The sequence below is a fragment of the Toxorhynchites rutilus genome, chromosome 1 (assembly GCF_029784135.1).
Source record: "Toxorhynchites rutilus septentrionalis strain SRP chromosome 1, ASM2978413v1, whole genome shotgun sequence".
In the NCBI taxonomy this organism is placed as follows: domain Eukaryota; kingdom Metazoa; phylum Arthropoda; class Insecta; order Diptera; family Culicidae; genus Toxorhynchites; species Toxorhynchites rutilus.
The window spans coordinates 28,434,825-28,461,675 of record NC_073744.1 but is presented as its reverse complement, the minus strand read 5'-3'; the positions used below and the strand labels follow the sequence as shown (position 1 = coordinate 28,461,675).

At 38.4% G+C, this 26,851-nt stretch overlaps 1 protein-coding gene across 8 annotated transcripts in view; it reads right to left on the bottom strand.

Annotated features, from left to right (window-relative positions):
- Nucleotides 1–26,851, bottom strand: part of LOC129761479 (serine/threonine-protein phosphatase 4 regulatory subunit 3) — a 36,104-nt gene that overhangs the window by 8,233 nt on the left and 1,020 nt on the right. The window contains exons 1-8 of one of the 8 annotated variants that reach the window (XM_055760169.1): nt 22,440–22,464; nt 8,623–9,461; nt 5,327–5,514; nt 4,324–5,265; nt 3,988–4,180; nt 3,661–3,916; nt 3,282–3,551; nt 3,083–3,237 (exon numbers count right to left, since the gene is read on the bottom strand). In XM_055760169.1, the coding sequence (XP_055616144.1) occupies nt 3,083–3,237; nt 3,282–3,551; nt 3,661–3,916; nt 3,988–4,180; nt 4,324–5,265; nt 5,327–5,514; nt 8,623–8,740 (2,122 nt within the window). In that variant the 5' untranslated portion in view covers nt 8,741–9,461; nt 22,440–22,464. Of the gene's footprint in view, nt 1–3,082; nt 3,238–3,281; nt 3,552–3,660; nt 3,917–3,987; nt 4,181–4,323; nt 5,266–5,326; nt 5,515–8,622; nt 9,462–22,439; nt 22,465–26,851 lie in introns of those variants that run through there. The other 7 variants (XM_055759417.1, XM_055762541.1, XM_055761747.1 and 4 more) reach the window with 7 other exon arrangements.

Sequence of the window (26,851 nt, the reverse complement as noted above, 5' to 3'; positions counted from 1 at the left end):
TTCTTCCTTATTCCAATCAGTACCTAGTTCCGTTCTCTTGACATAAAATACTCTATTTCAAAGCTAGTGCTGGCCAGGGCCCGAAATCATCAAAGATAAAAAAAATCGACTTTCCTCTCAGTAGCTTCGCTTCGACTAGAACTACTTCGGTATTCGCCGTCAACATGTCTTGAATTGACTATAAATGAATTTACAAATGTTAAGAGTGAGGATGACTGATGAGCTATTCTAGCAAACGGTTATTCTAATTGACGTGAATAATGAATAAAAATCTGCCTCTTCATTCAACCCGACTTCGATCCACACTACTACTCCCCCTGATACGAATCTCGTACACAATCTCAATTTAACGTCCATATAAAGTTAAACGAAAACTTGATCCCATTGTATACCCACCGTGAACCCAAACTAACGAACTTAGACCGTTACTAGGTATGCTATAAAGTTCCTCGCGTTAGTATTAGTGAACAGCGTGCAAAAGAGTGTATAGTTTAGAAGGAATTCTAAACAAAATCTTAATTCACTTTGCCTCCGAGTCCATTTTTGTGAAAAAAAATCATACAAAAAACGGGTTTATATCAACAAAATTCACAAATTTGTCAAATGTTTATGAGCACAACACTACACGCTGTTTTATATATTGGGTAGGGGAAAAAGAAATGTCGTATATCGTCAATATATGACAACACTTAAACATATCTTGTGTTGTACTTATCGCATCGGGTCATACTATACGGCTATTTAAAGACGACAATCTGTGCTACAAGTGTCGTTTTGACAGTGTTATGATTGTCCTTTTCAGTCTCAAGTTATAGCGCGTCAAAGATGGAGTCCACCAAGCAAGAAATTCAGCATATTTTACGTTTTCACTACCTATGAGGTAAAACTGCAACGAAGGCGGCCGAAAAAATTCGTGTAGTTTATGGACCCGATACTGTAACGATTCGCACAGCACAGCGTTGGTTTGATCGATTTCGTTCTGGTGTAGTGGCTGTCGAAGATACACCCCGTACCGGCAGGCCAATCGTCGTGGAAACCGATAAAATCGTTGAAATCATCCAAGTAGACCAGCATGTGAGCACTCGCTCGATTGGCCAGGAACTGGGTATAGACCATAAAACCGTTTGGAACCATTTGCAGAAGACTGGATTCCAAAAAAAGCTTGATGTATGGGTGCCACACGAGTTGACGCAAAAAATCTTTTAGACCGAATCAACGCCTGCGATGCACTGCTGAAACGGAACGAACTCGACCCATTTATGAAGAAGACTGGTGATGAAAAGTGTATCACGTACGACAACCTAAAGCGAAAAAAGTCGTGATCGAAGCGCGATGAGCCGGCCCAAACCATCGCCAAGCCCGGATTGATGGCCAGGTAGGTTTTGCTGTATGTTTGGTGGAGTTGGAAGGGAATCATCCACTATGAGCTGCTCAACTATGGCCAGACCCTCAACTCGGTTCTCTACTGTGAGCAGCTTGACCGTTTGAAGCAGGCGATTGACCAGAAGCGGCCAGAAATGATCAATAGGAATGGTGTTGTTTTCCACCAGGACAACGCTCGGCCTCACACATCTTTGATGACCCGCCAGAAATTACGGGAGCTCGGATGGGATGTCCTATTGCACCCACCGTATAGTCCGGACCTGGTTCCAAAAGATTATCATCTCTTCCGGTCCATGCAAAACGCTCTTGGTGATACTAAGTTGGCCTCAAAAGAGGCTTGCGAAAACTGGTTTTTTGCAAATAAAGAAGGGGGGTTTAATAAGGGGGGGATAATGAAGTTGCCTTCTAAATGGCAACAAGTTTGCGAACAAATCGGCGCATATTTGACTTCAATTGGATAATTTCAAGTATGTTAAATGAAGCGTTAAATTTCGATCAGAAATACGACATTTCTTTTTCCCCAACCCTATATGTCATGTTCCTAGGAAGTTCATTAACCTTCCAACAACTTTGTCGAACACCTTATTTCGACATTTCGACAACTGGATATGGAGTAACAATGTTTTAATAAGTAGGTTAAAGATTTTGGACACGGCGTTACAGAAGATCAGTCGCAATTAAAATTGCACATATGAAAAAGAACATGGTTTTTTAAATTTCATTTATTTTCTACTGGCTCAGCAACGTTAAGCATCAATGAGCCGTGTTTATGAATAGCGAAAAGCCTCTGTGAGTAGAACTATGCAAATTTGCTTCCAAACTGTGTACAAAGTTTGAAAAAAAAAACTGGAGACGGTCGAGTGAAAGTCTCCCGTTTTTCGGTTAATTTGTTGCGGAATTGCTCAACCACCTTTTTGCTGTGAAAAGTTTTATATTTTTAGTGCAAAAAGCTAGTTGAATAATTTCGCAAAACAGACGATTGAGAGCTGAAAAATGAAGTTCATCTAGTTGAGTTGAGTTGAGCATCCTCTTTCTCGCTCGGTTCCAGAAAGATACAAAAAAATGTGAGCCAACACGATTTACCACTATTGGTGTAATAATAATAATCTGAAGGTGTTTGACGCCTTTCGAGCTGTCTATTCGGACACGCTCGCTTACATACTTCCAGGAAGATCATCATCCGAAGTGGGTCAACCTTTGTGTATTCTTAACTCCATCTGAAAACATGAAAAATTAAAGCATACACTTGTGGAATTTAATGATAGCCTTGAAACCTATTTCAATGAAGATTTACATGTTCCCTGGAAAATGGATGGATTTGCGTAGTAATTTCATTTTAACTTGATGGTCTAGTAATTGAAAATAATTATTCAGTTTACAACACCAACCGGGCTACGTGGCGAGAGGCTTCGGCAGAACATTTGTTCCGAGTAAACGTTGCGAAAACATCCTCAATCCATGGTTTCTGCTATAAACTTTTTTCAATAACTTCCTTTTTATTTTTCGGTAACCGAAAAAAGACAGTTCAATTTATTATTAATTTAGCATTTTTTCACAGTTCGAAAAATGTTGTCGCGGAGAGTCGTCTTGAATATTCCAATCCTATACCTTGTTCAATATCACACCCAAGTTTGTACAGATCAAAAACAGCACTAACTACTAGTGAGATCCTTCCTACTTTATTCTTTATTTCGCTCACCTAGGCTCGTGTCTAATTCGGGCGATCCCACTTTGTTATCGGCAAAGTCTTCCTCTTCGTTGAACCAAATTTCCTCTTCCTCGTCAAGCTGCCGTTGATCCCGTCGGTAGCGGCTGCTGTTTCGCAGAATCGATGGAACGCTGCTAGAAGATAAGCTACGATCAATAAAACACGATTACCTCCGCCAAACGAAACAAACCTTTCCAAACTGTTGCCCTTCTCCTTCTCCTTGAGGCGGTCCTGCTGTTGATCGTATTTGTTCTTCAGCGTCTTGAACGTCTGCACGTACTGCACGTCGTCGAATATTTTGCCAAAATTCTCAACGAAGTAAGTGTAGAGCGATTTTATGTCCTCAATCTTGATAAACTCAAACAGCTCGAGAATTGCGGATTCCAGCAGATTGTAGCGGCCGTTGTTCCTGATGAAGGCGTCCACCACCGGCGCGAATAGGTTTCCCTTCACAATGTGCCTGTGAATAATGAAAAATAGTTCGTTGATGGCATTGAATTCTTTTTTTCTTTCCGTAAAATTAATAATCTAAACCACCACCATTTAACAACTTTTTCTACTCTACTCGCCTATTATAGAATTCATCCTTCAGGGCGATAATTTTCCGCAGAAACCGCAGCGCTCCCAGCACTAGGAACGTATGGGTACTTTTCATCAGTACCAATATTCGCCGCAGCAGGTCCTTGTTGATGATGCAGTTCTTGATGTGGTAGGTGTGGTGCTCAACGCAGAAGGACAACAGCTCCAACACTAGCCCTAGCAGCTGGACGGTGTGGTAGTCCTCGTTGGCTGGCTTGTCAGTGAGGGTGTTCAACAGAAGCGGAGCTGTAATCGAATGAAGCCAGGTGAGATGACAATGTCGGTGGGGAGGAGATTATACAAATTCATTCCATTACCTGTCAACGTCTGTATACTGTGCTTGTAGAAAAAATTCAAAAAGTCTGACTTCTCGGACTTGTTCACCGAACTGAGCATATTCTCCGGGTCGAGTAGTATCCTCAGTACGCCCATGAGCTGAACGGCACCACCCAACTCTGGCTCCGAATCGGAGAGCATCTGTTCAATCGCAATGTTGATGAGCGTTTGATCCTGCGAAAGACAAAAACAAATTGATTCATGCCCCACAGTCAAGATGCTCATACAATCGAATGACCTTCAGCGGGGCTTTCCCGTTGATAAGTTCAATTTGAAGTCAACCGTACACATCAATAAACACACAATCTTACACTCACCTCATCCGTGTCGGAATTGTTGTACTGTTGCAGCGTATAATCGCGTACTATCGAAGGTGAGTACTCAACAATCGTGGTCAGTATGTCGATCGAGGCTGCTTTCGTTTTCTTATCGTTGATAGCCAGCGTAATTTCCAGCGCCGGCAAAATGCCCAGACTGATCAACGTCTTGTAGAACGTTTCCTTGCTCTGGGGCTGCAAATACTGGGCAAAGTTGCAGAATTCCTTCAGGAACAATATTATGTCCCGCCGCTTGTTATCGGTAGTGTTTGGATCGGTCAGCAGCGTGAATAAATCGTCGAGGAATTTTTCGTCCTCCTGGATTAGCGTAACTATCTCGACCTTGTTGAAGAAGATGAACGAGGACAGCGTGTTCAGCATGTTGTCTTCGAAGACCGATGGTGTTGGCAGCACAATATCTTGTATGTATTGCACCCGGTATGTCTGATGGATCTTTGCGAGCAGATCGCCGTTACGAATCGGGATTGCCTCCCGAAACTTGGCCAACTGCCTGAGATACTGTCGGTGCTGTTTAGGCGGATTACCGGTAGGATCATACTCTAAACAACCGACCACATCGAAAATGGTATCCTCGGCGAACATTATCTCGAACAGGGCATTCTTGTTCAGCAGAAAGATATTCTTGAAAATCTCGTACAAATAGTGCAGCCCTTCGTGGTTTTCGAGATCCTCGCAGATGTGAAACAAATTCAACAACTTTTTGATGTAGTTCTCACTTTCGATAGCCTGCGCCAGCTTATCCTTCCTGATTTGGGACGTCAGACCGTTGCCGATGGCTTCGGAGATGTCCTCTAGTCGGGACAGTTCGCAGGGGGGCAGCTCGATGGGTGGTGCCGAGTCTGACATGTCTTCAAACCGTTCGTCTTCCGATTCCTCCACTACATCCTGCGTGATTTCGACTGAGGGATCTTTGCCTTGTACCTTTGAGAATGGTGATTAGTATAATTCAATGAAATTTTTGTTTGTTACACGTTCAACTCACCTGACAAATTTTCTCCCATATCTCGTCACAACCAGCCTTCTCCTGAAAACTGAGGGCCAGATCGAAGTTGTCCCCCTCGCTCCACACGATCAGAGTGTCCTGCTGTTTGTGGTAGATTGTGTCCGGATGAATTTTACTCTCCAGCAGCATCGAGCCATCGTTCTCGGCGTGTACTAACAGGGAAACACCTGCGTGAAAGAAAAAATAAAACAGTGCAGTGAGTGTGTATTTGATCATTTTTGTTGTTGTTAGCATGCTCGATTATTCTATCGATAGATTGATAAAGGTTTAGACTAACAAGGAAAAGTAAAGGTGAGAGTTTACAACACGTTATTCTAATTATTTCTAGGATCGTTCTACCCAAAAATACCTAATACCAAACACATATCTTTTCGCGAGGAAAGATCGAACACTATTTACTATAGTTTTGATACTTTTCAACAGGGTCATATTCAACAACATAGTCATAGTCAACTGAGGATAGTCAGCTGACTATCTGACTGACTATATCCGTATTCAGTTGAAAATGACTTTTGGCTTATTCACGCAGGTTCTCCGCCAAAACGACTAAACAGTCAGTCGCTATCTCCCTCTACCGACTCAACTATTTCATTTCATTTTTGCCAGTCAAATTGTCTTCATTGCATTTTGAAGTGACTTCCCCCAAAAGGAATTCGTTCCTCTCTCTCCCATGTTTCAACGTATGCATGCATCGATGTTTGAGTTCAACGTGGTTTGACATACGCTCCAGATGGGCTAGTTTTTTGTGTATCGTACACGAAAATTACTCATTGGAACACTGCCTATTTAGGAACAGTATAAAATGTTTCAATGAAACTATAAAAAAACAAATTTCAATCATTAATAATGAAACCAAAATTAAAATTTCGTTGCAACTCAGGTATTTTTTCAAAAAAGATTGGCTTTAATTTGATATGTCGATCATTTAAATCGGCTCAGTAGTTCAAAAGTTAAGAATTTTTGAAAAAAGTCATTTTTTGAAAAATGTTTTAATTTTTCGGACCACCCTTAAAATGGAAATGGTCACCCTAACAAAAAAAAAAAAAAATACGGGTCAAAGCGACAAAGAACAAAATTTCCACTTCCCACGAAAATCTGAGATCCACTATATCAGTTTGACATGGAATGACTGTTTATATATACTAGCTGACCCGGCAAACTTCGTCCCGCCCAAAATTTGTTTTTTGTTATCAATACCTTCAAACATTCACGTTTTCTTACTAAGCGCAAGTTCATGAGTCCAATCGCAGAACTATTCAATGATTGATCTTCTAATCGACTCCGTTGAATTTATCTTTTACTAAAAAATTCCTAGTACTTCTACCAAAACTCATCATTATGATATCAGATTTTATTCAGAAACAATTCTCGTTCAAGATTTTTCATCCAATTACAAATAACATGTTTCTCCGATACATGGAAGAGATGTTTAATACAGAAAATATGGTAGAATAAAAACAGATCCCTCCCCTCTTCACCCCTTATGGCGGGTTTACATTAGGGAGATCTATAGCTATAGATGGATTTATTCACGTGAAAATAGGTGTAAACGGGTGAGAATAAATATGATACACTTATTCGAGGTATATATAACTTGAATAAATTCAGCATATGTAAACGCTTGTGAATTTCTCACTGGTGAGAAATCACTAAAGTTGGATGCAGTTCTACTTCAGGTGAATAAATTCACCGAAGATATGAATATATTCATTATAGAAGTTCACGCTAGTGTAAACGGTTGATGCGATTTCTATAAATCTCATCATTTTTCTTCACATGAATATATCCCTAGTCTAAACCCACCCTTAGAGAGGGGGAGGAGTGTCTATTCATCATAGAAACGTTTCCCTAAAATCCCCCCCTAAAATCTTCACATGCCAAATTTGGCTCCATTTGCTTGATTAGTTTTCGAGTTATGCAGAAATTTGTGTTTCATTTGTATGACAGCCCATCCTAAGAGAGGGGGAGGAGTGTCGAACAGCCATAGTAATATTTATTGCATCCTAAAACCTCCACATGCCAAATTTGGTTGATAATTTTTAATGAAACCCAAAATAATTTCCTACATTCCATTTTTTGACCAAAATTTTGTAGGTCTGATTGATTTTTTTGAGCTTTTTTTTATTTTGAGTTTTTTCAACTTTTTTCGAAAAATCTTAATTTAAAAACTATGAGATCTAAAAAAAAGTTGAGAATAAAATGTAGGAAATCGAAAACATTTGTTTTCAAAAATCTGAAAAAATAGATATAAATAGCCCTTTGAATTTCCAACAAGTCACTCATACATCGAAAGATGGGCACATTTACATGGAAAAAGGTTTTCGAACAAACAACTTTTTATTTTTTTTCTTTGAAAAAATACTATTAATGTTTAATTCGTAACATTTATATGTACAAATTATCGCAATTTACATGCTCTGCTAAATTTTTCTCTATTTAGAAACATGTCAAAAACATGTCAAACGTGAGGATATACACACAAAAATGTTACGAGCAAAACATTTTTTTTCAGGAGTCTTCATACAAAAAAGACTTGTATTCCAAAAACTATAACAGATGGAATGTTGACGTCTTCGACAAAAGTTCATAATTTTATTAGATCTAAAACTTCGTCGAATACACTAGATCGCTATCTTGACTTTAAACAAAATTAGAATTAGCCAATCGCCACGAGTGTGGTTCGACGTTATACGTGAAGGAGTTAAGGGCTCTTCATATATTTATTTTTGTGAATTTAAAAAAAAACGTTTTTGAGAAAAATGAATTTTAATTTTTAAAAGAACTTTTTTTTCAGCGAAATTTTTTTACAAAAAATTGTTGGTATTTTTTTGTTAAAAATCAAACAATTTCCTACATTTCATCCTTTGACAAGAATTTAATTTTGTAGGTATCATAGTTTTTAAGTCATAAATTTTTGTAAAACATTAAGAAACAAAATTTGGCTTTTCCAATAAGTAGTCTAATTCTTTTTCGAATATTTCAAGTATGCAAAGTTGCTTAAATGACCCATGTCTTTACACCCACAATGTTTCACTGCTATCTGAGATCGTGCTGCCAACGGCCAGTGGAGTTGGCATAAAATTCGACAATATGAACAAAATTCATTGGCGAAAAAGGGAGAGTATGAAAAAAGTAAAAATCTTCGGTACGTTCCTGCTAGATATGCATTTGGTAACCATAGCTTGCTGTTATACTATCGGTCGACCATAAACGGTGTCCTACCTAAAAGCTAATTGTCTAGTCTAGATGTAACAAATTATAACAATCGTACATACACTCACCTTTAACACGATCAACGTAACTGGAGGTAACATGGCCAGTACCCCGGTCGTCCCACTGCCGGTCTGCGTTCAGTGCGTACAGCTTCACCCGGCGCCTCGTATCAGTTGTCATGTTGCGTCTGCTGCCGCCGGTGGTGTTACCGCCGCCGCTACTGCTGCCGCTCCCGCTGCTGCTGCTGCTAGTGGATGGCTGTGGCGATAGCTGTTGATCACTATCTGTGCCTGTGTTCGTCGTCGCCGTCGTCGTCGTCGTCGTTGCTGGATGATGACGATGGTGATGATGGTGGTGGTGATGGTGACTGGAGGAATTTTTTTTCTTCCGCTTCTTTAGAATTTTGTACCGAACTTTGCCTATGCTTTGCTCAATTTTTGATCACTTATTTGGGATCCCGGTGCACTGGAATTTCTAGCCCGATCTTGTTGTTGTTGTATAGCACTAGATCAGTCTTAGCTTACTTCACTTTTTGTTGCTATTGATTCACTGCCTGGTGTAACTTGCGCACTTGTACCCACACATACACACAATCTTTTTCTCTAACTCACTCTCTCCACTAGGCGCTTAGCTGCTTCATTCGTCGTTTAGGGATTTTTCTTAGCCACTAACAAGACTCTTTGAGAGTTCGAGATTGATTCGAAATAAATTACTTATTCTTCAGTGTAGTATTATTATTTACTAGTAGTTGATTCTATGCGTCGATGCTTCTAAGCTTTGCGAAAATACATACGAAGCATTCATCTATAACCGTACGGAAGAGAAGATTACGATAAAACTTCGTACATGTTATATATTTACATCCAATGAGATCGTTTTCTGAACGGAGTTGATTGAGAATCTGGAAGAGAAAAATAAATGTTCTTATTAGTACAAATTGGGTTACATTTGGAAAAAAATTGAGGCGTCTTTTTGTTTGGCGCCAATCCGCTTTCTTTCACTCCATGTGAGTGCACCTCAAAATAGACAACGACGACGGTGGCGGTGGACTGTGCAAAATTCGTCATTCCTCCTACCTTCCTCCTTCTACCCGCACAATATCTCTTCTTGTTTGCTCAAGAAACGGCAAAATCTCACGCGCAGCTTGGGTCCCCTTTTCCCGTGGCCGTCTATCCATCCCGCAAAATGCTAAAAGATGGTTCAAGCACAACTACAAACAGCGGCGTTACGGCGGCGACAGGAGTAAGCTACGCGCGACCGCAATCAAATCGATCGATGGAGATGGATGGATGGGATGATGATGATGATGGTGTGTTGGAAGAGTGTGCCCCCACAAACACACCTTCCGTTAGGAACCGATTCACGTGTAAGCCAAAAAAATCGCTCACATCGGAACGGGCTGTTATACACACTCCGTGTCAAGAGAGTAGCCCGCGAGATGTGGAACAGCGGAAGACGCGAGAGCGCTCCGCGGAATGCTTTATTGCATACTTGACAGACACTGCGGAACGAAGAACCTGTCCTACAAGTATTTTGCCTATTCCTCCCGCAAACTGTGTCCCTCTCCTCTGTTTGCTGTATGGGTTACTACAACACCTTCCAAGCAGCACCCTTTGTGGCGCACGACGAGACGTTTGGGGCTGGATATCGGCAATAATACCCGCGCGTCGTGCCATCGTAAATTTTGCGAGTTCAACTTTCTTTTTTCTCGCCGAAGGTGGGGGCGGTCAGGGTGAGGAAGGCGATGTGTTTGATTGTCTTCCGCGCTCATGTATTTTATGGTAGTCAACCAGACTACACGAAGAGATGATGACGGCGGCGGATGCAGATGCGGGTTGAATGAAAGCGGGAGCTGCACCACCGCCGCCGTGCTCACCTCTCGGATGAAATTTGTGTTGTTGTACCAAACACGTTCCAATTTAATTACTTCTTGCGAATAGTTTGTTTGAATCATTCGGCGGTCGTTTATAGATTGGAAATTCACATGAAGAATGCATTTAGAGACGAAATGTAAGTCTACCATCCGAGAAAAAAAACATTGCAGTCGATACATTTCGTAGAAAGAACTGTTATTAGCACGTTCGGTGCGTATACGTGTTTTCTAGTAAATTATCAGTATCATCATGAACATTCGGAGCTTCTCTCATAGCACATAGCTTCCCTTATCCATTTCGCAACTATCACAAATCTTAGCCCAGGTTTGAAAGAGCCTATGTTTGCAATTGAATTTCAATGAATGTTGAATATGCTCGGAATATGAGCAAAATTGTCGCATCAATTCGTAATGTAACTTTGCTTAAATCGATTAAATTTGTTAAAACATCTGCTACAAATAATTTCAAATATTCTTCTAATCTCTAATATGAAAGTGAAAACTCGAAAACTCGCCCATTTTCCAGTTTAAGAAATATATTTTTATTTATTTTCTTATTTATTGATACACAAATCATTGTAGCGTAAGGAATTCTCCTTTTCATGTACTACATTTAGTTTTAATTCATTGAGCTCTTCAATCTACTTTTACTTATACAGTATATTATACAATAAATTATAAACTACAGAATAAGTGACTGCATATGTGCAGTATCTAAGATCTCCAGCACATCCAGAAATCTACAAAGTCGACCATCTACGTAGTGCAATCCATGTTTTGTACTATTTTCCATCCTATGCGAAAACGACTTCAAGCTATATTATTTAATTTCTTCAACCTTTTCGTCCTAAAATATTCACGTGTTACATTTCTACACACTTCAGAATAAAAAAAACCTAGAAGCTGTTGAAAAATTTCCAAAACGCAAGTTTTCTCTGTCATAACAACGTATGGAAACTTCGTAATGATGGCAATACAGTTTTCGAGCACGTAATTCTGCCATCAAATTTTATATATATATATATATATATATATATATATATATATATATATATATATATATATATATATATATATATATATATATATATATATATATATATATATATATATACAGTCAACTCTCCCTTACTCGATGTTCTGTAACTCGATACCTCCCTTACTCGATGCCTCTCTTACTCGATGGGCTTTGTTTCATTTTTCCATGGATTTTTACCTCGCTAACTCGATTGATTTTCGCGTACTTGTTTTTCTGCGTTTCTAGCTGCCATTTCAATTGCCCTTGAAAGTGAAGACGAAATGTTCGTATTATCAAGAATTTTTTTTTCAAGTGTGGAAAACCAGGGAAAACCTTTTCAAGCGAACGATTAAAACGCTAACCATAGCGCAACGTTTGAGCATCATCGAGCAGGTCGAAAAGTATGGGCGAAAGGTGTCTGAAGTTGCAAAAGATTTCAGTATTGCACAAAGTAAAGGGTGTGTCACATCAAATTGCATCACGGAAGAAACGCTGTAGAAATTCGCCCAGTAGACCGATCCTTTTGAAAATTTTAGACAGTAAAATAAAAACTATTAAACAACTTTTGGCATTTTCTTTTTATTCATACTTCGAGCCCAAGCCCGTATGCTCGCACCTTCCTCTTTACCCCGTCCATAAGGTTCTGTACAATGTCAGGTTGTAGTTTTTTTTTGAGCAGAAATCCATTTTCTCTTGAAGTCCGCCTCCGATTTGACAACTTTTGGGTTCTTCCGGAGGGCCTGCTTCATAATCGCCCTATATTTCTCTATTGGGCGAAGCTCCGGCGCGTTGGGCGGGCTCATTTCCTTTGGCACGAAGGTGACCCCGTTGGTTTCGTACCACTCCAACACGTCCTTTGAATAGTGGCACGAAGCGAGATCCGGCCAGAAGATGGTCGGGCCCTCGTGTTGCTTCAATAGTGGTAGTAAGCGCTTCTGTAGGCACTCCTTAAGGTAAACCTGCCCGTTTACCGTGCCGGTCATCACGAAGGGGGCGCTCCGCTTTCCGCAAGAGCAGATCGCTTGCCACACCATGTACATTTTGGCAAACTTGGATAGTTTCTGCTTGCGAATCTCCTCCGGAACGCTGAATTTGTCCTCTGTGGAAAGAACAACAGGCCCGGCAGCTGACGAAAGTCCGCTTTGACGTAGGTTTCGTCGTCCATTACCAGGCAATGCGGCTTCGTCAGCATTTCGGTGTACAGCTTCCGGACTCGCGTCTTCTCCACCATGTTTTGCCTTTCGTCGCGGTTAGGAGCCTTCTGAACCTTGTATGTACGCAGGCCCTCCCGCTGCTTGGTCCGCTGGACGAATGAACTTGACAAATTCAGCTTATTGGCGACATCCCGGACCGAACTTCTCGGATCACGTCTAAACTGCTTAACTACGCGCTTGTGATCTTTTTCACTGACGGAGCATCCATTTTTGCCGTTCTTCACCTTCCGGTCGATGGTTAGGTTCTCGAAGTATCGTTTTAGTACTCTGCTGACCGTGGATTGGAAACAAGAAATTATTACCAGTGATATACGAGAGTAACACCAAGGCCTGGATGACCTCTATTCTTTTTGAGAAATGGATTATGCAACAACAGTACTATCGCCATGAATTAGTAAAACGAAGACTGCTAGAAATGGAGGATACAACGGTATTTTTTTCCTTTTTACATTCATGTTATTCAGCACTCATACTGTATTCAAATATACTCTAGGACCCTTCAGATATATCGGTATTGGATGCAATTCAAATTACTTTCACGCTCTTGGATAAACAAGGTTAAATCTGAGACTGTCCAAAATTGCTTCAGGAAAGCCGGATTTTCCATAAATGATGATGATGATATTCCGCTGGCAGAATTAATGCGTCGTGAGCTTGCTGCTGTCGACAGTGCAGTACCATTCGATTGTTCTTCGTCATTTGATGAATATTGCGAAATGGATCAAAACGTGATTTGCTGTGATCTAATGACTGATACCAATATACTGGAATGTGTTGAAAAAGCTGAAAAAATCGTTAAAAATAGTAGTCCTATGGAGTTAGAGGAGGTTCAGGAAGTTTCAGCTGATTGTTTTGAAATTACACCTTCGAACGTTAAATCGAACCTAAAGAATATGTCCGAAATATTGCAATCAACTGAAAATGTTCCCGTGAAACTATTTGAACATTTCTTTGCGATTGAACAGTTCCTGCGTGATCGTTACAATTTAGTTTGAATTACATACATAATTAATATTTTCTTTGTTAACCTAGTTCCATTTCCATTTCCAATTCCATTTTACAATAAAATTGGCCTACTAAACAAACATCCTATGTATTTTAAATTTATATTAAAATTTGAGAAAAGAATGTATAATAGTACATGCGCATTAGTACATATAGGGTAAATGTACTAATGCACAAAAACAAATCAATTATAGTAATATCCTGTATACGCAATGGTACCAATTATAGTAAACCCCATGTACCATAATTGGTTTATTCCTAATTGGGTCATATTTTTAAGCCCTAATATTGGGACACTTACCCTAACACCATATATTTGCAATTTGTGGCATACAAAAAATATGAAAAAATGTTCTGTATCTCGATACCTCCCTAACTCGATGGTCCCTTGGATATCGAGTTAGGGGGAGTTGACTGTATATATAAATGTTCTGTTCGTTTGTGTACGCGTCAAAAACTCGAAAAGTGCGGAACCGATTGAGCTTACAGTTGGACACAATATACAATCCACTTCAAGGAGTGTTGTTACGGCATAAACAATTGAAATATTGGATGAAAAATGATTTTATATATGACCAGAGTGCGTTTCAGAAATTGAGCTTCTAATGAAAATCGACTATTCAGTAATGAACATGTGTTCTATGTGGAGGAAACTTTTTTTTTTCACGTGTTTGACAAAATCATGAACTGAAATTGTGTTTCGAAGTGATTTAAAATTTATCGATTCCCTCATCTATCTCTATACATATAGAAGTTTTCTGTTCATTTGTGTGCGCGTTGAAAACTCGAAAAGTACGGAACCGACTGAGCTCAAACTATGATACAATATACAAAACAACCAAATACATCTAGAATTGTTGTTACAACATTCAAAAATGAAAAATTCAACTCATCCATGCAACCACAATGTACCACAGGTTTTACAACAGATGGCGTAACTTGATTTTTATTCCAGTGAATCAAACTTTCGTTGGAAAGCTACTGTCATTGCGCGTCTTTTTCAGTATATGTCAAAAAGTTGAAGCGTAAACAACATAGTTTTTTGCCACTTCGAATATGTCGAATTTCGTTCCAACGAGAGTGTTTTTGCGGGGAGTGTTACTTCATTAATTCAATATGAAGAAAAAAGCTCAGGAAAGTCATCGCATTTTGGTGGATGTTTATGGTGACTATGCTTCAACTGAGCAAATGTATCAGACCTGGTTTGCACGGTTTAAAAGTGGTAATTTTGACTTGGAATACGAAGAACGTTATGGATACCCCGGCTATGCACATCGACGGCCACGCGGAATATTCACGGCCAGAAGGTTATGCTGTCTATTTGGTGGAACCAGCTGAGTGTGGTGTACCATGAGCTGCTAAAACCGAATGAAACCATTACGGGGGACCTCTACCGACGACAATTGATGCGTTTGAGACGTGCACTGAAGGAAAAACGACCACAATACGAGCAAGGACACGATCAAGTTATTTTGCTGCACGACAATGCTCGGCCGTATGTCGCGCGAAACCGGTCAAAACATACTTGGAAACGCTGAAATGAGAGGTCCTATCCCACCCGCCGTATTCTCCAGACATTGCTCCGGCCGATTACTACCTTTTTCGATCGATGCAACATGGCCTGGTTGACCAGCACTTCTAAAACTATGATGAAGTCAAAAATTGGATCGATTCGTGGTTAGCCGACAAACCGGCCGATTATTTCCGCAAAGGGATCCGTGGATTGCCAGAAAGATGGGAAAAAGTTGTGACAAGCGATGGGCAATATTTTGAATATTAAATTTGTAACCATTTTCGCAAAATAAAACATAAATTTTTGAAAAAAAAACGAAAAAACGGTACTTTTTCTTTAAATTTCGAGACCTAGTACTGCTCTCCTTTGTATTCAAATGTGTTCGTATAAGTTTTTTTATGCGTGATTTTTTTCAGAAAATTTCGAGCATTGCGCGGTATGAAAACATCTTCCTATTTTCTTACCGTCTGTATTTCTTTATTTTCTTAAAATTTATTATGTTTTGTATTCGTGTATTCGTAAAAAGAGCTCCCAAATCTTATCATGTTGAGAATATTGTATAGGGTACCGAATTAGAAAATTAGGTAATTTTTCTTATTCCCTGAAATGAAATTTGCCAACGCTAAAGTGAAAGTTAATTGCCTATCACGAGTACAGTCAAGTATAAATCGAGATTTTGGTAGATTTTAGTTGAAAATCCACCAGGAATTGTTCAAACTGATATTGCAGCAAAATTTAAAAAAGATAGAAGTTGAGTGACAAAGAACAAATTGCAGAACGGTTAGAGAACTTTCATTTGATTGATAGAATCATTAAAGCTTATTTCCAAAAAACCAAAAAGATTTGTATGAAAAACAAATATATAAATATACTTGTTTTGACTCGATTATATACAGCATTCGATTGTATACGGATCGGAGACAATATATAATCGAGTACGCGCTGTATAATTCATATTTCAAAGCAAAAATTATCCGGGCAAACGTATGCCGTCCTATTATTCCGAGTAAATCAAACTCGAGGTTGAAGCTGTGTAGTTTTAGTAACTTTCAATCATTTTCCCCATCGTTTTCCTACAGCTCATCGTTACTCTTTAACAACAGAGGGAAAAAGCCAAGGTTATCACGACATCGAGCATGTTGTTTAGTCATGCGAGATGTATCCTGTAACCAGAACGAATCTAGAAAACCCTCTTCGGGCCCGAGGAAAACAACCCAATGTGCCGGTGCGGGATCTGTTGGCTCGGTTAGATCTTGATTACATGTCTCAAAACTATTTTTTCCTCAAAACTATCGATCTCCGTGTTTAATCATCAGTATTGTCCAAACCTCCTTTTGTCTCTTTCTCTCCATGATGAAACATTTTCACCCTACTAACCTCGGGTCGTTCGCGAGTAATCGGTTTCCCAACCTATTAATCGTAGAATAAGAAAAATTGTAAATATGGTTTAGAACTAATATTAGCTATAGAATTTATCTCCTTCAAACTTATGTATCTGAACCTGTACAAATAAACGATTTATAAAAAAAAAATACAAAAGGGGAAAAAGGTCAATCAAGAGGATTTTACGTCTGGCTGTGTGTAATTGGTACACAATTGAACAATTTGATGATAAAATTATATCATTTATTCAGTAAATTATATCATTTATTCAGTACGCAGTCGACGTGGGTTTAAAACTGTAGAGTTTCGTCCACTAAACCTTTACATTAAAACAAATCGGTTTTATTGCCTGAAACGGTATTTTACTTACCAAAAATAATCGATTAGTATGCATTTGTTTCAACTACAAACGAGTTAGTGAACGAGACATAATATCTTCATTAAAATTTTCATTAACTATGGATTGTCTGAAAAGTATATTGTGCATACATTTCATACATTGTGTTTCAATATTAGATACTTCTACCGTGTTCATCGGAGGACAAAGGAAAGAATCTTCTGATGCGGAGAAATCCAAACATTTCATTTCCAAAGCTTTCCATTTTCTCGTTGTCCGAAAAATGTGGCTTCTTTCTAGTCGCTATGGTCGTATGCACTTGGTCCACTCTGAATGCACACTATTATCAATTTTTACTGCTCTGTCAAAATAAATTTATGCCATAAATCTGGCTGTTTGCAACATAAGTCTGATCGGATAATAGTAGAATGTAGGTTAGGAAAAATTTTGATTGTTTGGCTAAATTAATAAATTGCTAGATTCAAAAGCTATTTCTAGGGCTTCTGACGGTAGGATGTTTGACATTGAGCTTCTAGTGAAAATATTACACAGATAATGCAAGCTTTAAGTTAGTTTAAATATCAAGAAGTATTTCAATCATTCTGTTTACATATAGTTTGATTTAACCGAAATATATCCTTTCAGAATAAACTCATGACGTGTCCGATTTTCGATATCAAATCATGCACTGAGACATTGACACAATTGGCTCGCGTCGGAGCCATTCAAGAGTCACTAAAAACTCGCCAACACTACCAACAACAAAGCCAAGCGGCGGCGTTTTGCTCAAGCGTAAATTACAGTATCTTGAATGAACAGCGAAAATAAACACTCGATAGCAGATGTAAACACAACAGCGTACAGCCAAAACTGTAGTTACCACCGCCGTTTGACACGACGAGCGCGTGTAAGAAAAATATAAACGATATAACACAATCAGCAACATAAATGAAACAAGCGCACACGCCGGGAGCTACCATTGCTCGTAATATCACTTCTCATGTCAGTTCTACCTGATAAGTATTAACCATAACAATAACTTCAAGTTAAAATAAACAATCAGGTGATTATTTGAGCCTGCCTTAATTTTTCCAGAATTGAAATTTCTCGTATTCGCACGACCGACAATGTCATTCCCCCAGCAGCAGCAGCAGCAGCAGCAGCAGCAGTAGCGGTGACTGTAGGAAACTTTGAAACTACGTGACGTAGCTATCTACTGCTGCTCCGAACGAGATTACACCAGGCTGGTGTGGGTCATGAATCCTACACGTCGGTGACGTGCCAGTGTTTGTCCTCGACGACGTGAGAGCGTACCAACACAAGTCGTGAATGAGTCACAAGGCCAACCACACACAGAAAGAAAGAGGAACACACAATACAGACAAGTCGACTTCGTCGGTTTGCGGAAAGCTAACCAATGCAAATGGTAAATAGTGGAGTGAAAATGGGAAAAGCAAAACATCGAACGAATGATCTCGAGCGAATTTCCAACCTGTGATTGTGCGTATTTGGCTTATCCTTGGCAGCGATTGATTACACCTGGTTTGGTTTCAGTTGATTATATGGAAACATTGGACGAGAATAAAGGGTCCCGCTCTAGGTTTTAGCTGATAGCGCAATGGGCCTCTTTTGGTTTTCTCACGACCCTACAGTAACTTTTGTTTTTTGCGAAGTCTTGACACTTCTTATCCCATTTGTACTTGTGTCCGTTTCTGCATCTCGTACTTTTGAGTCCTGACCTAGCAATTGTTGGACCTTTGCGCCAGATGCTTAAGATTGTCGTTGATTCTTCATATGTGATACTTCCAGGGCATTCAGCTGTGTCTTCAGAACAATTCCAGTACCAAAGACAATAATTAGAACGATTCTCGGAAACTCCATGAAGTTCCTAAATTGAAAAATAAACTAGTTTCACCGCCAATTGTCGGTATTTGCAGATTTCCCGATCATGGGACTTTTTCGGATTTTGGTTCAGTGAGGACAATGAACGGTCGTTCCCTATCAACGGATCAGAAGATCGGTTAGGATTAGGATTGGGCGATCTCGGATCGATTCTTAGAAGATCGATCTTTTCCATTCCGATTTCTGATTTTTTGGATCGATCTTTTGTACTCGAGAAAATCGATTTTATTGCTTTCGATCTTTTCGATCCTAAAAAACTTTTTGTGGATTTGTTCTTCAGTATACATCGAATTTTCATCTCACCAAAAGCCACCTAATATGTTTTTAAACATAATGTCAGCATTTGGATCGCTTCTTCTACGATTTACTTCTGTACAAATGCTGACAGAGACAGAACTAGCGGCAGCTACTGAGGGGATGTACTGTAACCAGTTGACATAGGATCACTAATGATAGCATCAATTACAGGCGAAAGGTTGTTGTTTAGAACTGGCACCAAAATCAAGAATTGGCTTCGACTAAATGACAGATATGGCACTATTGGCTTTTATTGGATCATTGTCAGTTGAGTTCTGGGCGATTGTTAAATTTCTAATAATGCTGTTCCAATGAATTTATTTAATAAATAATTTCATTAAAACAACTGCCTGATGGCACAAGAGATATGCCCTGTGACTGGGGTCTTTATGCTGGAAACAGACCAGAATGCTTTTGATATTTGGAAAGAAATATGAATTTTGTATACCATGTTTAAAGAGAAGACGACATTCATATAGAATAAGCAGATGGATTGAAAAAAAGCTTTTCATTTTTGAAAGATCTATTCTTTGGTACTGATTTAATCAGTGGATCGATCCCTACGCCCTGAGACGAACCAGCCCAGGAGGCTGAAAGTCTCAAAAAAACAGAATAAAAAAAAAGATCCCTACGCCGTTTGGAAAACCGATTCGACAGGATCGATCTTTTTATAAAGATCGCCCAATCCTAGTCAGGATAGCGTGATCTCAGCACAACTTAAAAACGTCATTTTTCGAGGTGGGCTCCGCCTTTTCTAGTTCAACTAGTATGACGTGAATCTGAAGCTGAAGCTAATAGTTTGACTTATATTATTATAACACAGAATACATCATCACAAGCCTGTGCTTCGGCATTCTCCCTACATAACATGGTTATGTACAAGGTTTATCTTGTTACACCTCAATGTCGATTAAAGATGTGATTCATTCCTAGATCATTGTTAGTTTTCGTTAATTACTTTGCACTATTCAACTGCCAGTCGTCAAGTTTCGAGATCAGGACCGCTCAACCGAAGAAGTAATCTCCAGCTACCTACCAAAAATGATCGGTGTTAAGCCAGAGGGGGCTAAGTCGCAATATTAAAAATTTCGAGTTATTGATAGCATCCTGTTAAGCATTTCGTGAACTACATACCACATTTATCAGATTAGGAAAAATGCTCAATTGAACAGAAATGCGAACAGCAGGAATAACGTATCGAAATTGTTACCAAATCTCGTTTCACAATGAATAAATGAGACGACTCTTGATTAAGCCTAAGATCAAAGTAAACATACAGTGACTCAAATCCGTAATCGTACTCCACCATGCAGATCTCTTTTCCCTTCTTTTGAAAGTCAAAAACAAGCTTTCGGAACATTCTATTTAGATAAAATTATAGTGTCACATGAGAGTCAAAAGGTTTGCTATCTGTTTTCAGAATAGTTTTTATTTCTCTAAAAATGGCGAATGTATGTGCTAATGTAAGAAAATTGACTCAAACTCATAATCGTACGCTGGTTGAACTCTCTACTCGATTTCGAAGGCGTTGACCAATTTCCGAATTCCATCATTAGTATCATCTATTAGTATCATCATCTTTAGCTGTCTTAAGCCTTATCTACGAGCTTTTGGTGTATCCAGAAGGTATGTTTATCAATTTTTTTCATTATGTGGTTTTTAAAATCGTTATTTTTAGAAATTTAATGGTTTCTAAATTTCCTACATAGATAACTTCCTTAGTTTTTTACTGGGATTGATGTCGGAAGATTGTGGAGCAATATCAATAACTTTTGAGTGATTGTAATGTAACTATGTGCAAACTTCATATGTCTTAAGCTCTGGGTCATCGTCTTTGCAAAACTTGAATCCTCGATTTCATCTCATTTTGTTCACACTTTGCTACATACTACACCTTTAGGATGTTCAAGTAAACATTCTGATCCATTACACCATGTGTAATGTAATTTTTGTAATGTGCCTAGGAAGGGCAGCTTGAATGCCCGAGCACAGAGGAACAAACCGTTTCTCAGCAAAAAAAAAAAGATCAGTAACTCCAATTTGACTATTCCAAACAGCATGAAACACATCAATGTCTTACTGGTAAGATGTTATTTCCATAGATAGGTCCTAATTTGATATTTTCGACTCTGATTGTTATCGTTTCGTATGAAGGACGCTAACGATGAATTAAACGTAAAAAAATCCAAAAGCAATGTTTAAATATGGTGGTGGTGGAGGGATGATATGAGGGTGCATGTATGAGGAATTTGGTTTTCATCGATGGTGTATTGGGTCAGAACGTTTACTCGATCATCCTGAAGGAAAATATGAAGCAAAGTGTCAACAAAATGGGATAGAATTGAGGATTCAAATTTTGCCAAGACAATGACCCAGAGCTCAAGACATATGAAGTTCGCACATGATTACATTACAATGAACAAGGGATACCATACTAATGATGGAATTCGGAAATTGGCCAACGCCTTCGAAATCGAGTAGAGATTTCAACCAGCGTACGATTATGAGTTTGAGTCAATTTTCTTACATTAGCACATACATTCGCCATTTTTAGAGAAATAAAAACTATTATTCTGAAAACAGATAGCAAACCTTTTAACTCTCATATGACACTATAATTTTATTTAAATAGAATGTTCCGAAAGCTTGTTTTCGACTTTTAAAAGAAGGGAAAAGAGATCTGCATGGTGGAGTACGATTACGGATTTGAGTCACTGTATGTCCCCATGCGAATTGGTAAGGCTATCTGTGATCTGTGATCGATTTAAATTAGCAAAATAAAAACAATTTGATGCTGTTTCACAAGGATAACTGTTTCGTTTCTTTGTTTTTAAGAGGCTTTAAACTTTGCAGTTCATTCGCCTCCATCCCTGGATAACTGTTATCTTAATACACATACTGCTGCAAAACGGAGTGCTCCATTTTCACATAGGAACTAACAAAACAAATTCCGTGCGTGCGTAACTTCTGTATCACCGCGCACACCTATGCCACATTTTTCCGCATAGCCTCGTACACACAATTTCACACCGAATTGTTCACATTTCGCTGAAAGTCATTCATTATAACATTCTACGTCCGCATGCAAAGCAATAATAATATCACAATGCTGTGCCGCGTCTGCCGTCAGGCGAATCTAGAGTCAATCGTCGAATCGAAACGTAGCTCTTTTCCCGCCGTGTGTGCGTTAAACAAACTTCCATGCATGTGTTCGTGTGTTTTCATTTTCTCATTGACCGCTGCCTACTCGCGTCAGTAGAACGAATTTTCCTGCGATCGGAAATTGAAATTACATAAACCCCTGGAGTGAAATTTCATAAAATCGAAAAAAAATCACCTAAACTGAGCGAATTTCCGTGGGTGAAAAATCTTGAATCGTACTTGTGTTGCTCTTGTTTTGAACTCGTCCACATTGTTCACGAACACAAACCTTCACTGTTGCACTGAGTGTACAACAAACGTCAAAAGCATGCTCCGTACACGAGACTCAAAACACATTACAAATTGAAGGCGAAAATATCGACCACGCAACGAGGGCCTCGCATGTGTGAGTGAAGGTTAGAGTTCTAGCGGCACGTTAGACCAGTGCTGGCAGTTATGCTTCCAGGTACCAAACCAATCTACGATTGAACTAGATGAATGGAAGGCTTTGGATGGAAATTCGATAGATTTAGATCAAATGAAATATTTGGTCCGAAGAACTGATGTGGTGACGAAGATAAGATTATATTTATTACTATTAAAAACTATGAATAATCATTATATTATTTTCTGTCTTCAACAGATGAAATGTCTAAATTCCGGCATTACAGCTGAAACGCTCAGCAGACATTTTGCAATACACGCAAAACATCAATTCTGTGAAAGTTTGCTAAAAAAAGACAATGTGCATCCATCTGTAGTTATGTTTCACCAGAATCCACAGAGTGGAACGCTCAAGCTGTTTAATCACTGAAAAAGACGAAACTTCTCACAGAAAAGTGATGTTGGAATTAATCGCCCAGTACAGCGCAAGAGGATTTTTTTTCTCGATTAGGAATAATTTGTGTTGTGAATAGAGATATTGAACGAAAAATTGTTCACTTAAAATAATTATGAAACGAAAGTATTTGAGTTTGAATAATTTTTATTGTAACCTACATGTTTTAATTTTTTCCCAACAGATCGCATATGAGAATTTGGAGCGTAGTTTCCGATGATAGCGTCAGTCACTGATGCAACGGAACATTTTTGCCGCGAGACTCGTGGGACTTCTATGAATAATCCAAATAATAATTAAACAATTTTCGGATTCCGGCAACCTCTCTCTGTCGGAAAAAAAGCATTCGGTGGCACTGTCTATTTTTGGTCGTTCGTTAGATTAAATGCGCCTTTTTTGACGTAGGATTACGTCTTTCGGGAACATATTGGGGTACAAATTGAAAATCGAAAATCGATTACATCGTGAAAATTGTCCAATTTCAAACGCTTATTGCTCAGTCATTTCATGATGGATTGATGAAATTCTTGCGTCAATCGATTTCGGCATTTCATAACACTTTTTTATATTGAATAAAAAAATATATGTCATGAAACTAACTATCGAACAATTGAAAAATCTCAACCCCTATCCTAACGGAAATACCCACTTCTAATTGGTCGAAATTGACGACACATGCGGTGGTTCCCTAACAGAGACATCTAAACCAAGCTGTCTGGGGGAATTCGGCATTGCGAATACATGAAAGTAGGGGGAGCTTATGTTCCCACCGAAGTGTTCCCTAACAGAGACATCTAAACCAAGGTGCCCGGGTGAAATCGACATTGCAAATATATGCAAGTCGGAGGCATTTTTACAGGTGGTGAGCGATACGATTAATTCTAGCAAATAAAATTTAAATTTGGAGCTTTATTGTTGGTTGCTTCGAGAAATTTCATATTAATGACCGATCATGTATTCAGCACAAGGGTAAGTGTAAAATTGTATATGGTCATAGTTGTGTTAAAAATGACTTGATATATAAAAATTTAATTTTCATAAATTTTTATGATGTGATTTCTGCATATAGTATTAGGTGTTGTTAATCCAATTAAAATTCGCATTGGGTCGAACAAACACTCAGAAAGTAAAAATTATAAAAGAAAATTACCTTTTCTATTTCAAATATGGTTTCTCTATATTGAAATAACATGTTATTACTGATGAGAAAAATTGATAATTGTGTTTGGTATTGGCAATTGTCATATATTCCATTGGCGTCTTTTTTTTTCTTCATTTCATCCATACATAGCACAGGAGGCATCTCGTCTAAGATCACAAAGAGCGGTTTTCATCATATCTCGTTCCACTTCGGTATCTTTTATCTGATACGCACCATCCAACGACTGTTTACCATCCTTCATGTAAACACTGGAACACCCATACCTCGCTTTACGGCCTAGATACGTTCCTGGGCCGCTAAGAAAAAAGCCGTATAACGAATCAATTATTCTAATACTAATTCATACAAACTCTATCGGATCGGTTCCAAGCTTGTTCAACGAAAAGCCGTATAAAGAGCGGCCATATAGCGAGGTATGGGTATATAGTGAACAAACAATACCCAACAACCAAACAAAACTACCCTTTTCAGGGCCACCAAATCATTATCAAAGAGTTTAACAATGTAATTCTTCAAACATATCCAAAATCAACAGATAACCTAACGGACTCCTACGTCAACTTTGCGGTCGTGTCTCGGACACAACCCTCATGTGACTTTTTTCAAATAATTCCATCTGTGACAATAACAAACAAAGCAGAAAGTTGGAAATGAAAAAATCAAGAAGGCAAGCTAGGGCTCATTTAGGAATGAGTTGCCGAAACTAAAACCGGACAACGAGTCAGCTTACACCTATGCTAGATTTTTGTTGTTATTTGTTCCAGTACAAGTCTCCATGTGGCTAATCTGAACACTTTAATTGACTTCCATTTAACTATTTTTTTAAATTACTAGTCCAGACGGATATCACATAATGGGTGTGTAAGTTTCAACACGCTCCCAGGCTCAAGTCCCATTTTAACCGGAACTTGTTCCATCCACATTTCTGTAACCAATTGTCCAAACAAAATTGCTTTTATTGCGTTCAATAGGATAACAATATCATCTATTTTCGTTATATACACTCACTCACAATGACACACTGACACAAATACACAAGCTCAAGAAATATGTGTACGTAATTAATGAAAGTCAGACCGTCTTCAGCTCAGAATCATAATTTGCCAAAACGTGGCTTCAACTTGCCCATTACGCGTTTGCTAATCAAAATTCGAACTTTTTTTTTAATTCTGGTATGATCCATCATTTTTCATCGAAAATCATCGGAGTTGCCTACTAAATGCCGCTAACAGACTTGAAATCAGTGATTTTATGATCACGAACAATCACTCTTATTCTGGAATTCGATCGAATCGGAATTAGACTAGTGAAAGACAATTTTGCAATCAAATCCTACTTGGTTCGATCAAAAATCAAGTGTAGCGTGAGTAATTCATAAATGTTTTATAAATATAGCTCAGTAAATTGACAAATCGCTATGATTAAAACAAACCTAAATTAATTCATAATTCGTACTTCATGCCTCTACAAGGCTTTGAGCCGGACGTTATCTCCAAATAATCAGAAATAACGATTTTTTTTTAAACATCAAACTGAACCAGTAAGCAGGATCATAGAGAAACAGAACGGACCGATTGTTTCAGATATAGATTTCGTGAGTGTACGTATTTCATGGAATGTCAAGAATTCCTAGATCGATCGAGAATTGAAACCAATACGTACGATGAATAAATTACAATAGAATTCACGCTTCAAAAAACCCTGATGAATGTCTGCTAATGCGTTCGTTTTTGAGCACACCAAACACAAGTTTATTTTTAGCCGACATTCAATTAGGTTTGCATCATTCGGAAACCGACAGGCTATTCGTAACTTTGGATATAAACGTGTCAACGAAAACTTGCAATCAGATCTAACATAATTCTCTTGAACATGTTCAATCTCAAGTTTCTATGGTCATCAGCGCACGCGTCGCTTCAAGACTTCCCAATAACTGCATTTTAGATAACCAGGATTTAAAACAAACTAAATATCATAATTATAGTCTTCAGACATGAAAAAACAATATTGCAGAAACTCACAAAAATAATGTATCTGTTTCCATCGGCTTTCGAACTGGTTACAAATCTAAATCAAGTTTAAAACACTTCTTGCAAATACTTTGGAATATTGTTATGTTGAAAATATTCAGAGGTTCGTCGTTGTCTTTACTCCATTTGACAACCGACGACACCTACAGGACATCCGAAAGTTCGTTGTTTTAATGTCACTTGCTTGCTTTGTATTTTATTGGTGTATATTTCTTCCAAAAATATTCTGTAAATGATTCGATGTCATTTTATTTTTTATGATCAATAGAAACATGAACGTGCAATACTTTATGCATCAAACCCTTCCAAAATACATTATTAATAGAAACTAAACCTCCTTTTTCAAAACCCAATTTTTTGTTTGCATTCTTTCATGTGTTTGTGCTTTGTAGACATGATTTGATATACTTTCGCGAATAACTTAATTTTGTAAGCATCAATTTTAAGATCGAGATTATATAATGCTGTATCATTTTGGAATTACTAAAAATAGTATCAAATTAGGATTTCCGAAATTACAAAACAAACACGATTACATCACTTATTGTTTCTTCGAATCAATGAACGAATATTATGAC